The 13,728-nt window shown below is 42.1% G+C and overlaps 1 protein-coding gene across 9 annotated transcripts in view; it reads left to right on the plus strand.

The window, feature by feature from the left end:
* Positions 1–13,728, plus strand: part of LOC110507450 (transcriptional repressor p66-alpha) — a 43,070-nt gene that overhangs the window by 11,878 nt on the left and 17,464 nt on the right. For 6 of the 9 annotated variants that reach the window (XM_036968478.1, XM_036968372.1, XM_036968383.1 and 3 more), the window contains exon 2: positions 12,017–12,326. In XM_036968478.1, the coding sequence (XP_036824373.1) occupies positions 12,019–12,326 (308 nt within the window). In that variant the 5' untranslated portion in view covers positions 12,017–12,018. Of the gene's footprint in view, positions 1–12,012; positions 12,327–13,728 lie in introns of all 9 variants that reach the window. The other 3 variants (XM_036968551.1, XM_036968593.1, XM_036968626.1) reach the window with 1 other exon arrangement.

Below are 13,728 nucleotides of genomic sequence, written 5' to 3' on the forward strand. Positions count from 1 at the left end.
TGTTTGTCAGTGTACAGTCGATCTATGGCCAGGCCAGTCACCCCTCCCCCACCACCCAGTCAGCTTGCTCCCTCCCTCTCTCTCTGTGTTTAGTACCCATGTACTCAGTTTGGTGAAGCCAGATTAAGCAATGTTTTTTTTTGCACTATCAGATATTCCAAAAACAGCACTGGGTTCAGTGGGTTGACTTTCCCTCCAGTTTCTTTCAAAATTCATTCAGTAATTTGGACATGTCCTTCCCAACCTAAATGTGACCTCAAATGAATAATCAAACAGAAATTAATTGTGCGTTAATCAAATCTAGAACGATATATATGTTGAGTCAAAGTATCACAGGGAAGATAAACTAATTGCATGAGAAGGAGATTAATGGCTTTGTGTGCAGCCCATTTTATTGGGCAATATTATACTGTTGTTCCCCCCTCACTGGATCCAATAGAGCCTGTATTCAAAAGCATCCGTGTGCTTTAATTGCAATGTCCAGTCCCTAGGGAAGATCATTACATCCAACATATCAGATAGTAGATGCTAGCTACCTGAGGAAATGGATCAATCGTAATACTGTCTCTCTAAAGGATTGCCCATGAAATTAGAATGAACTCATTGGAGAGTCAAACCAGGTAATATGTTCTCTATGCTCTATCTTGCCTCGTGTACTATGGCCGTTGTTTCTAGCAGGAATCGCTGAACATGGAATAATTCACTTAAATTCTAATGGTAAATTGGTAAGAAGTCATCAACAGTACAGGTCTGCAATCAAAGCATGAAAGCGAAAAATGGCTGGTGTGTGTGCAGCTTCATTCTGCTAGCGATCAGGGTGGAAATTGGACGATGCAATAAAAAGCAACACCAATGTTGGTGTGTTTTAATATTAATCTGAATGGACACGTGATCAGACTGCTCCTCTGGCTGTCTTTCTCTCGCTCTCCCTGGCTAGATCTGCCCCAGGCCTTGTTTTCTAACAGAGACCTTAGAGTCCTCGCCATAATCTCTAGGGAACACAAACCAGTAATCTCTCTCCACTCGCTATCTCTTTGGAAATTTTGCATGCAACTCCATTATCAATGGATGGTAATGAATCTTGTAGGGATGGGCATTGTACTGATAGTGCAGTTAATTTGATGCTGAGAGCGCTAACGTTATGTACGTTTGCTCGTATCACTATGCAAATGCATGGGTATATATGCAATGGTGCAATAAATGAGTGCCCTTAACCATTGTCATTATGAGACCTGAGCTGATTGTTTGCATTTAGAATGTGTAGATTAGACTGTTTTTATCAAGACTAGTTAAGGCATTCATTTTCTGTCTCTTAAGTTACCATCACCTTCGCAAACAGGTAGCACTTTATAACGTGTTAAGTGCTGAGTATCAACACAGTGACATTGGTTCTCACCCCACTCCCAAATGTGGTGTACAAACTTGAATGGAGGATTGAGATGTGATGGTGTTTAGCTTGCCTGAAATTCATAATTTAGTCAGATCTGTCAGTTCCTTTATTTAACATTACCCTTACAGGTGTTGATTAAATTGTCTCCCAAATTCCACTATGTTCCTGACTGACACTGGAGTTGCCAGATATTGCCTAATGCCACTCATTGATTCTGTACTGAACAAAAATATAAATGCAACAATTTTACTAAGTTACAGTTCATATAAGGAAATCAGTCAATTAGGGGCAAATTTATTTATTTAAATCTATGGATTTCACATGACTGGGCAGGGGAGCAACCATGGGTGGGCCTGGGAGGGCATAGGCCCACTCACTTGGGAGCCAGGCCCAGCCAATCAGAATGAGTTCTCCCCACAAAAGGGCTTTATTACAGACAGAAATACTCCTCAGTTTCATCAGCTGTCTGGGTGGCTGGTCTCAGACTATCCCGCAAGTGAAGAAGCCGGATGTGGAGGTCCCGGGCTGGCGTGGTTACGAATGGTCTGCAGTTGTGAGGCCGGTTGAACGTACTGCCAAATTCTCTATCACATTGGAGGTGCCTTATGGTAGAGAAATTAACATTCAATTATCTGGTAAGAGCTCTGGTGGACATTCCTGGAGTTAACATGCCAATTACTGCACATTTTAGTGGACTTTCATTGTCCCCAGCACAAGGTTCATCTGTGTAATAATCATGCTGTTTAATCAGCTTCTTGATATGCCACACCTGTCCGGTGGATGGATTATCTTGGCAAAGGAGAAATGCTCACTAACAGCGATGTAAATAAATGTGTGCACAAAATGAGAGAAATATGCTTTTTGTGTGTATGAAATTTCTGTGTTTTATTTCAGCTCATGGGACCAACACTTTACATGTTGCATTTATATTTTTGTTCTGTATAGATCCATAGTTGGTCCTCTGCCTATAGCAAGATAATGATCTCCCCTCAATTTCAAAGTAAACATGTTTTTTAGTCTGTTGTCCTGGCCAAGTTTTGAAAGAAATCCTGAACTCATATTTTCATGATGAAATGCTTTTAATGTTCTTGAATAGAGGTCACTGACTGAAAGCAATGCTTACACAGTAACACTCTGTTGATTGACACCTGAGTGCTATAGTCAAAAGCACAAATAAATGTAATTATCAATCTGTCCTTGTATGGGCTCTAAGCTCTTTTTCATCATTCCACTCCTGCAATCACCTGCTTCCAAAACGCTCTCTCAGCCCCATATCAGTGCACATGACAGGCTGAAAGACTGATGCAAAGTTATTTCCCAGTCACTCACTCTCATGTCGCTTTGAATGGCAGTGAATGTATAGACTCTTTTACTTTCCTTTTAGTACATGTGTTTTAGCTGTACTCTACTGCTTTTTCTCTGCTATCTGATTTATTTTCCTCATCCCAAGGGTTGTCTAATGCAAAATCTCCTGATTTTCTCACAGATAGACATTGCTTGGTGAAAAGCAAGTGAGCTTCAATGGGGTGGTAGGTAGGCTGAGTGTGAAGTAACAGTTGAGGACGGACACATATTGTGCGTCTCCATCTTGAACGCACACACGCTGATGTTCTATTTGGTCTCCTCCCTTTGTTGCTTAGAAGCAGGGCCTACAGCACAGTGGATGTTGCATCTTCATGATGCCATCCATCTCCTATGAGACGGCTCTAGCCACGCGCCATGGAGACAGACCGTGATGCACGCCTGAGCTACAAACAAGAATAGCTCCCTTAGAGATGACTCCACTGGATGTCATCAGCAGGGAGGACATTGAGGCGGCCATTCTGGCTCCTATGATTATCATGTAGACCGACACCAAGAGCAGTTCATACGTGCTTGCAATGTGAGCTTGAGGCAGTATAATTGTTTGAAACCTGAACGTTTTGCTTCACTTCAAATAATGAGGCAAGTCTTACCTTGCTTCATACTACACTGTATCGTGCCCCTCAGGTCCTGCGGACATTTTAGGCCCTGATGTCCCTGGTTGCATTCAGGGAGCGCATTCAGTGACCACCAGTCCCATCCAGGGTCACTGTGAGCTCAAATTTTATTTGTCACATACTTCGTAAACAACCGGTGTAGACGAACAGTGAAATGCTTACTTAAGGGTCCTTTTCCAACAATGCAGAGTTGAAGATAAAATAGAAATAGTGACATGAGGAATAAACACAGTGAATAACAATAATGAGTAAAAATTGCATGGCTATATACAGGGAGTACCAGTACTGAGTTGTTGTGCAGGGTTACGAGGATATACAGTACATATACAGTGCATTCGTAAAGTATGTTTCCCCCCCCCCCCCCCCCCCCCCCCCCCCCCTCTAATCCCCACACACTAACCCATAATGACAAAGTAAATCAGATTTTTCAAAATGTTTGCAAATTTATAAAAACATAAATTAAATCACATTTACATAAGTATTCAGATCCTTTGCTGTGAGCTCCGGTGCATCCAATTTCCATTGATCATCCTTGATGTTTCTACAACTTGATTTGGAGTCCACCTGTGGTAAATTAAATTGATTGGACATGGTTTGGAAAGGCACACACCTGTCTATATAAGGTCCCACAGTAGACAGTGCATGTCAGAGCAAAAATCAAGCCATGAGGTCAAAGGAATTGCCCGTAGAGCTCCAAGACAGAATTGTGTGAAGGCACAGATCAGAATTGAAGGTCCCCAACAAACAGTGGCCTCCATTCTTAAATGGAAGAAGTTTGGAACCACCAAGACTCTTCACTTCCTGACATCCCGATAGACTGCCTCATCGTCGTTGTTGATCAGGCCTACCACCGTCGTGTCGTTAACAAACTTGATGGTGTTGGAGTCTTGCGCAGCCATCAAATCGTGGGTGAACGGGGAGAACAGGAGGGGACTAAGTTTACAACCCTTGAGTGTACCCCTTTTTGATGCTTAGCGTGGCAGATTTGTTGTTGCCTACCCATGCCCCTGGGGGTGACCAGTCAGGAAATCCAGGATCCAGTTGCAGAGGGAGGTGTTCAGTCCCAGGGTCCTGAGCCTGGTGACGAGCTTAGCAGGGACTATGGTGTTGAATGCTTTGCTGTAGTCAGTGAACCACATTCTTAGATGTGTAAATTTTTCCAGGTGGGAAAGGGCTTTGTGGAATGCAATCGAGATTCCGTCATCTGTGGATCTGTTGGGCCTTTATGCGAATTGGAGTGAGCTCAGGGTGTCTGAGATGATGGTTTTGATGTGAGCCATGACTAGTCATTCAATGCATTTCATGGCTATAGATGTGAGTGCTTTTGGCAATAGACATCTAGACAGGTTACCTATGTTTTCTTGGGCACGGGGACTATGGGCTGCTTGAAACAAGTTTGTATTACAGACTGTGTCAGGGATAGGTTGGAAATGTCAGTGAAGACACTTGTAAACTTGTTAGCGCATCCTGGTATTCCGTCTGGCCCCGCCGGCTTGCGAATGATAACCTGTTTAAAGGTCTTACATCGGCTACGGAGCGTGAGAGTACACAGTCGTACAGAACAGCTGGTGCGCTCATGCATGGTTGTTGTTTCCCTCGACACTAGCATAAAGGCATTTAGCTTGTCTGGTATGCTCACATTGCTGGGCAGCTCACGGCTGGGTTTACCTTTGTAATCCGTGAGAGTTTGCAAGCCCTGCCACATCCGTCAGAGCCGGCATAACAGGATTTTTATCTTAGTTCTGTATTGACGATTTGTCTGTTTGATTGCTTGTGGGAGGTCGTAGCGGGATTTCTTAAGCATCCAGATCGTGAAGAGCTGTGTGCTCTGTGGTTTATGAATGCTCCACCCCCTTCAGATGGATGCCCTTTGTACCCATCAATGAGCACAAACAGGGCACATCTGTCCTTGTTATGTTGCAGAGCTCAGTCCCTCTACTCTTAGCTCAAGTGTTTCACCCGCCATTTTATAAACCGGGTGCAATGCTCCCAGCCCCACCTACATTTTGCATTAATGTTTTGATTGAAATGTGATCTGCAATAGGCAGTGGATGTTGCTTTGAGGGACTTTTTGCCCCTCCCACCTTGAAAATAGCCACATTTTTGTGAGCTCTGAGCAGATGTGGAGGATGACAGTGAAGGGATGTTCAGGACCAGTAAATCTCAGTGGCAATATAGTCACTGAGTGGGAGAAAAATGCTGAGTTGGACATTTTCATCAGCCTGGCCAAGTTGTTCTTGTCATGTTAGAGAATTTTGGAGTTTGAGTTCCTATTCTGTCAGAGGACCATTGGAGGCTGTTTACTTTAGCCTAAGCATCAGTGCTAGGAGTGGCTGGGATTGGTATCCTGGCGTGCATGTATGTATATCAATTACTCAAAAGTCCAAGCACCTGTCTGACCTCTAAAATATTTGTATCTTATTTTGTTCTCATGTGTGCCTCAAACAAGTCAAGTGGGAATTGAACCACAGTCCCAACCAGCGTTGGAGGATTTCAGACTGATCCACTCAACTCATTTACAGTTCCAATAAACTGGCAATCAAGTGGTTTTTGACAACAAACTCACTTGTGACAAAGTGAACTGCACACACTTGACAAGCCCTAGCTGAATGTGTGGACCTTCTGAATAAAGTATTCATAGATTTAGCTAACAGTCATCAAAGCAAATGACTTGAGACATGTCTATCCTTAACCTTGACATGGAGCACTTGACTGGTGAATGTGTTTTTTTTTGTGCTAGTGTCAAGATGACATGATAATAGCCCTGTTGCAGAAAGTCGCCTGAGTGGCTGAGTGTTTAGGCCGGCCTTGTACACTCTTCAAGGTACACCAGAGTGTGATCTGTTTTGATGTGAGCCATACCAGTGATATTTTCAAGCATGTAATGTGCCAGCACATTCATAGGGCACAGTTTATCACTCTAATTGAACATGGTCAACATTCTGGTCTCCAGATGTGAAAGAGTAAACAAGGTTCAGAGCACTGGTGAATGTTTTATTCTACAGCAGGGATGGGCAACATGAGGGGCTGCAGTGGCTCACAGGTCTGCGTACCCACATCCAAACCTACACATCAGCTTTTCCATTAGAAAAATGTGGCACAGGACATTTGACCGGCAGCATTTTAATTTACTGGACATTTGAGAAATTTACCGGACCCATATGCATTGGGTGTGTGTAGGGCGTCCATCCACGGTGTTCAGAATGACAGAAATCACATTTAGAACATGCAACGAGGTGCGTCCTTACCGAATTCCGTTTTACGTTTAAAGATGTAGGGATAAATGTCCACATTTTACTTTTCCTCAGCCAACAAGACAAGTAATGAACAGCAAAACCACTACTCTGTCAATCTACTATCCCTATAGAAGAAAAGTGTACCAATTCTATTGGTGAGCTTGTCGTTCTGTGCGAGAAAGGAACGGCCTATTCCAAACAGACTCTGGGACAGTTGTGGAATGATAGATCCCAAATTCATACAACCGGTAGGCAGGCCTACGCTACATCAATTTTTTTTTTTTTATATATTTTTTGAAACGAGGCTGATGCAACAGATCAGAACGTTTTAGCTTAATGTTGATTAACTATTATTTCTCCACATTATAAGCGCAGCAATGTTCGTTCCATAATGCTGTTAGTGGAAAAACACTTGTCAGACTCGCACCGCACATGGGAGAGGTTTTTTGACACAGAGATGAAAATATCCGTGGACATCTAAAGATTCAACAACCTAGCATGGGTTGCTAAAATGATAAGGATTGTGCCTTTTGGCTACTGGACAATTATAGAAATTGAGGGAAATAGGCTGCTGGTTTCAATGGCATATGGTAGTCTTTATAAAATTGCTTTCACGGTTGGTCGTATTTTGGCTAGGCTACTTTGAAGCGAGGTAAAGATACCTCAAGATATGTAGTAAAACGATCAGGTTTCAAACAATTTAAATATGTTTTCAAAATGCGTACTGCCTCCAGCTCATTGCAAAGTGGTGTGTGACGCGCTGAAGCCTGCCTACCGTTATATGCACTGGAATGGGAAGTGCACCTCAGTTGCCAGTTGAGAAATAAAGATGGCAATCCTTAAAAAAGAGCTACTATCAAAACTGTTTTTTTAATATTAGATTATATTTATAATTGTTGGGCAATGATTGGGCTTATAAAACATATTACCTCAACTACCTCGTACCCTTGCACATTGACTCAGTACCGGTAGTCCTTGTAAATAGCCTCATTATTTTGTGTTACTATTGATTTTTTTTTTTGTGCAAATTTGATATGTATTTTTTCCTGCGTTTTAACTCTGTTGTTGGGAAAGGGCTCGTAAGTAACCATTTAATGGTACACCTGTTGTTTTCGCCGAATGTGACAAGTACGATTTGATTTAAAAGCACGTTTCACTCCAGCAGCAACAGACGCTGTAGCAGCAGCTTTCACGTTGTCTGACAGATTTTTCGCTTAAGCTAGGGTCTGTATCTGTATGCTGTGCACGGGTGATAAATAAGAATAATAACGACTAACGAAAATACACACGCACCAATTGAATTCCACTAAATTCTGCAAATTAACCCATACACCAATAAGCATGACCGGTCAAATGTATTTACATTGACTATTTTCATCAATGAATAGGCAAAAAAAGCCTAATTTTGCAATGGGATATTTTTTTCTTCCAGACAATTGGCCGGTGCCAATTTTATTTATCAGCTTTAATTTTAAATTTTTTGTTGTTGGCAAAAGCTGGTTATTACTGGCTAATGGAAACACTGCTACACATGCAGTCAGAGCCAGTCTTTTGGGGGCCCTAAGTAGTGTTGTCACGATACCAGAATTTTGACTTCGATACCAGGTTTAGTATCACAATAATCGATACCATCATGATACTTGATACAAAAACGGTACCGAAACAATATCACTGCAAAAAAAGGCCTATTAGCTAAAGTCACAGAATGGCACTTGATCCAGACAGAGAAACTCAGCCACTGCTCTGTTCAGTCATTGGGCATCTTTTTGAGTTCAATATCATTACATTATAATTTTGTTATGGTAACATTTTTCAGAGACTGCCATGTATGCATGAATGAATCAATTATGCAATCAATTTGATTGGTTAAAAACTAAATCTAACAACATAATGGCAATAATTTATTTGTGTGGGAAATCAGATAAACTGGGTAAATCAAGATGTACTGTAGCCTAGGCCTATCCACAGTACTGCACTGTTGGAGCTAGCAACACAAGCATTTTGCTACACCTGCAATAATGTCTGCTAAATATGTGTATGTGACCAATAAGATTTTATTTGAATCCATATTCAATAGGAGTCTGCATGCATTAAGTTATTGAGCTTGTTTTGGCTGATGACAAACAATCTTTTTCCCTTCCATTTGGGACTTATTTTCTTTTAGTGATCAAAAACATTTGCATAGAAGTAGCTGCTTTTATAAAAATATTTGCTGTCTCTTTAACCAGTAATGACATTAACAGAGCATAGGCAATAGATACTATTTTGGAGAGATGTGAGAGAGACCGAATAAGTGAATGAATAAAGTTTTTGGTGGCACTCATCTTTAAAATCAGTATATTTCGTGTTATGGTTTGCATATTATCACAAACAAAGTACTAGGGTAGTCAATGGATGTTAGCTTTCACTGTCAGCTAGCATAGCAAGGAAAGTTGAGCTACAAAGCTGGAAGTTACCGGTATCTTCTTGCATTGTAAAGTGTTCTAGCCTGTATGGGCATTGTTTTGCAAACAGTTTCAACATTTCTACATGCTATGTCACATTATTCAAGTTTGTTAACTTCTGTGCAAAACATTTTAGCGGCGCCCCTCTTGACAGCGGAGTGTCATTTCTTTATTGTTATATTTAATTTCCTGCAATTCTACTCATTTTGCCATGGGCCGTAGAGAACATTTTGCATTTTTAAAGCAAGTTGGCTACAATTCTACTCATTTTGCCATGGGCCGTAGAGAACATTTTGCATTTTTAAAGCAAGTTGGCTACAATTCTACACATTTTGCCATGGGGTGGATATAATTTAAAAATATAATTGTATAACTCATTTCCTGCAAGTCTACACATGTTGGAATAGGGTGGAGAGAAATTATGGTTTTTAATGATATCTGAGTGAGAGTGTTTAACCAAATCAATGGGGACCCCCCCCCCGCCCCCGGGTTGGTAATTCGACCATGATTACAAGTTTAGATTTAAACATGTTTAGCTGACATGGGCTAAATGAGTGACTGTCAATGACTGATGTAAAAAGAAAGACTGCTGATGCACAATAACATTTCAAAATTGCACCTTGTGTAATTATACTATTCTAACTTTCAACATCAAGTTGAGACCCCAACTAAATTGGTGCTATTCCGTATTGAGTCCGTATTGCTTCGGTGCGATGATCATTGGCAATCAGTGTTTTAGATGGTTGGATCTACACCAAAATAAAGTTACAATCTCACAGTTTCCATTTCGACTTTATAGGCTACGTGGATTCCTATTGATGGTGATCGATTCGGTGATATAGATTTTTTTGTGTCCTTCAGTTGTCTGTGTAAAAGTTTCAGTGGCCTTTTTCTCTGGCCATACATTTGTGTTTTGGAATCCAGGCGACGCTGTCTCCCTCCCTCCCCAGTTGCAGGCGGCTGTGGCCTCTCCCGCTGCCAGTTGGTTTCTCCAGGGATTAAAACCACAGACCGGTTTAAACCAGTTCTCAGGGAAGTGCTTCATGTCTCCCATGGAATCTTGGGAAGGGTCATGTGGAGCTCTGCTCTGATGTCACAGTGGATGAAAAAGACCTTGAGTCAGCAGCTTTCTTTATCTGATGGGAGAAGTGTGTACTAGAGGTCGACTGATTATGATTTTTCAACGCCGATATCGATTATTGGAGGACCAAAAAAGCCGATACCGATTAATCCGCCGATTTGTTTTATTTTTTTAATGTATTTGTAATCATGACAATTACAACAATACTGAATGAACACTTATTTGAACTTAATATAATACATCAATAAAATCAATTTAGCCTCAAATAAATAATGAAACATGTTCAATTTGGTTTAAATAATGCAAAAACAAAGTGTTGGAGAAGATAGTAAAAGTGCAATATGTACTATGTAAGAAAGCTAACGTTTAAGTTCCTTGCTCAGAACATGAGAACATATGAAAGCTGGTGGTTCCTTTTAACATGAGTCTTCAATATTCCCAGGTAAGAAGTTTTAGGTTGTAGTTATTATAGGAATTATAGGACTATTTCCCTCTATACCATTTGTATTTAATTAACCGTTGACTATTGGATGTTCTTATAGGCACTTTAGTATTGCCAGTGTAACAGTATAGCTTCCGTCCCTCTCCTCGCTCCTCCCTGGGCTCGAACCAACAACACAACGACAACAGCCACCACATTGAAGCAGCGTTACCCATGCAGAGCAAGGGAAACAGCCACCCCAAGGCTCAGAGCCAGTAGCGCGCGCTAACTAGCCAGCCACTTCACTTCGGTTACACCAGCCTCATCTCGGGAGTTGATAGGCTTGAAGTCATAAACAGCGCAATGCTTGACGCACAACGAAGAGCTGCTGTCAAAACGCACGAAAGTGCTGTTTGAATGAATGTTTACGCGCCTGCTTCTGCCTACCACCGCTCAGTCAGATACTTAGATACTTGTATGCTCAGTCAGATTATAGGACACGCTAGATAATATCTAGTAAAATCATCAACCATGTGTAGATAACTAGTGATTATGATTGATTGTTTTTTTATAAGATAAGTTTAAGAAAATCTGTCGTTCTGCCCCTTAACGAGGCAGTTAACCCACCGTCATTGAAAATAAGAATGTGTTCTTAACTGACTTGCCTAGTCAAATAAAGATTAAATAAAGGTGTAAAAAAAAAATGGAAAATCGGTGCCCAAAAATACCGATTTCCGATTGTTATGAAAACTTGAAATCGGCCCTCGAAATCGGCCCTTGAAATCGGTCGACCTCTAGTGTGTACACAGGTATACAGTGGCTGCCCCAATGATTGTTTAGAACCTCTATAAGGGGAGAGATGAGACAATTATATTTAAAAGTCAGACCGTTTGAAAGGAGATAAGAATAGGTTTCCCTGTACCTCAACTCTAGTCCAGAACGCACACACTTTCAAGGTCACACTTTTGATTCTTGTTTCAATTCATAACCTGCGTTTGTGTGTCTGAGATATTTGCATGTCTGTTTGAGTGATGCTTTATCTATGGTGTTGTGCGGTGTAATAGTTATGGGTGAAGCTGGTGTTTGAGCTGAGTGGGTCTCCCTTCTACATCCTCTATTATGGTAATGAGGGGGGAATTGGGTCAGCATCTGGGGAACAGGCACTCAGAGACTGTGTTTCAGTCAGGTCAGTCAGACAGAGAACCCCCCCCGTACAGCTGGAGGAATTAATACCCAGCCTGCTACCACAGTCCACACTCCACTGATATGGTGCCCTGGTGGGCATTTAGGTTTGATTTGTGCTGTTTTCATTGTTTATATTGCATGACCACACTCATTATCAGCCAGTGTTGAACTTTCAACTCATTTTGAGGCGGTGCGTCATTACTAAAACTATGCTGTCCACAGACACTGACCTGTGTGTTTATCCATATCTCTAACCCCCGTCTCTCTTTATCCCAGGCAGTGATGTCGGAGGAGGCGGTGCGTCAGACGCGCAGCCGGAAGCGGGCCCTGGAGAGGGATGTGGTTGCCCCTGGCAGCCCTGGATGGGAGCTGGACAGTAAGAAGGTAAAGCTGGAGAACTGTGACCTGCTACCTGCAGCAGATGGAACTATATCTCTAGTGGCTGTGAGTGGAGGAGGAGATGTGGTGAAGACTGAGCAGACAGCCAAGGTGGCCAGCATGAGCATCCTGAAGACCGGTGAGGTTAAGGCTACCATCAAAGTGGAGGTGCAGACCGGGGACAGGCCTGTAGATATGAGCACATCCAAGAGGTGAAACAAACTGATTACACACACACACTGCGGTAGCCTACACTCTATCTAGCTGTAAATTTGAACCAGTCCTAACTGAACTGTGGTACCCTCAGACACTGTCTCTTTTTGTTAATAGTATTACCATCACACTCTGGATTTACATTTCATTTTCAAATGTTGGTCTAAATTGTTCTTTTTCCCATCTGGCCTGTGGTGCATGTTTACAATATGATGGATTGTGTCTGAGTCTGTACAGGGTCTATTTAGGTGATTAGATTATTTTACTGCTTTGTTTTGACTGGAAAGGGACATTTGCTTGACAACTACTGTGTGTTTGATCTACTGTCTGCACTAGCTAGCGAGTGGGCTTCTCACACAGGAAGTGCATGTCTGTACTCCCTCGGTTCAGGGTGGCCTGCCCCCATTTTGAAAAGTTTGAGGCTCCGGCTGACTGCCTCCATTTTATCCAGCACCTGAACTCTGCCTCACTTCACACAAAATGAAGGTCACAAACTGTCACAAACTGGTTCCAGCTGGCCGTTGCCATGGTTTCCACATTGGAGATTGGAAGGAGCAGTTGGGGGAAGGAGGGGCTGTTGTTGGGTGGGTGTGTCACATGACCAGGGCAGGGAAATGCCTGATGTCACGCGTTCTCTTCACTCGGTAGAGTGATTAATATACACTAGAGGTGAGGGCAGTAGTGAGAAAGGAAGCTAGCCTCCAAGGAAGGACCTTTTTATGTACTGCAGAAGTTTTCCCTTGTCACCTTTGCATCACCCTAAGCCTGTACTGCTAAAGTTTCAACTTTTTTTATTGAACTTGTAGTGTTTGCACTGTAGAGGAGATCTAGCATTTTGATCCAACTGTTTTCATAAACGGTGCGATGGCTAGAATAAGCATTGCATTACACTCTCATTGAATTATAAATATATATTTTTTAAAACACTATTTTGGCCAGATAGACCTTATTAGACTAGCTAGAGAGAACTGTTGATGACGTTTCTGTCCAGTTTCATGAGTAGTGGTTTGAAGGAATGCACTTTTTCTACCTGATACTTTACTCCCACGAGTTTACTAATTCAGTGGAAGTCAATACTGCAGAGTGTTTCAGAGAAGCAGTAGCTAGTAGAAACAGAAGCAGTGAGGTTCTGGATCTTATGTAACCAGGTACCTGGCTTTTGTTTATGCTTGTCTAATCAGCTTTCAGGGTGGAGGAGATCGCCTTGTCACCACAGATAATAACCCTCACTTTGCCCATTGCCAGGGCTAAGAGTTTCTCCTGGTTCGGTCACTGTGTGTGTGTCTGGGGGGCCTCCCTATCCATCAGTTTACTCTTTGCCCAACGTGGGCCATTTCTTTACATGGCCCCTGAATAACCAGCTGTGGATGGTGTGACTGTGAATCATAGCTACTGTATTTC

This window comes from Oncorhynchus mykiss, chromosome 1 (assembly GCF_013265735.2).
Source record: "Oncorhynchus mykiss isolate Arlee chromosome 1, USDA_OmykA_1.1, whole genome shotgun sequence".
In the NCBI taxonomy this organism is placed as follows: Eukaryota; Metazoa; Chordata; class Actinopteri; order Salmoniformes; family Salmonidae; genus Oncorhynchus; species Oncorhynchus mykiss.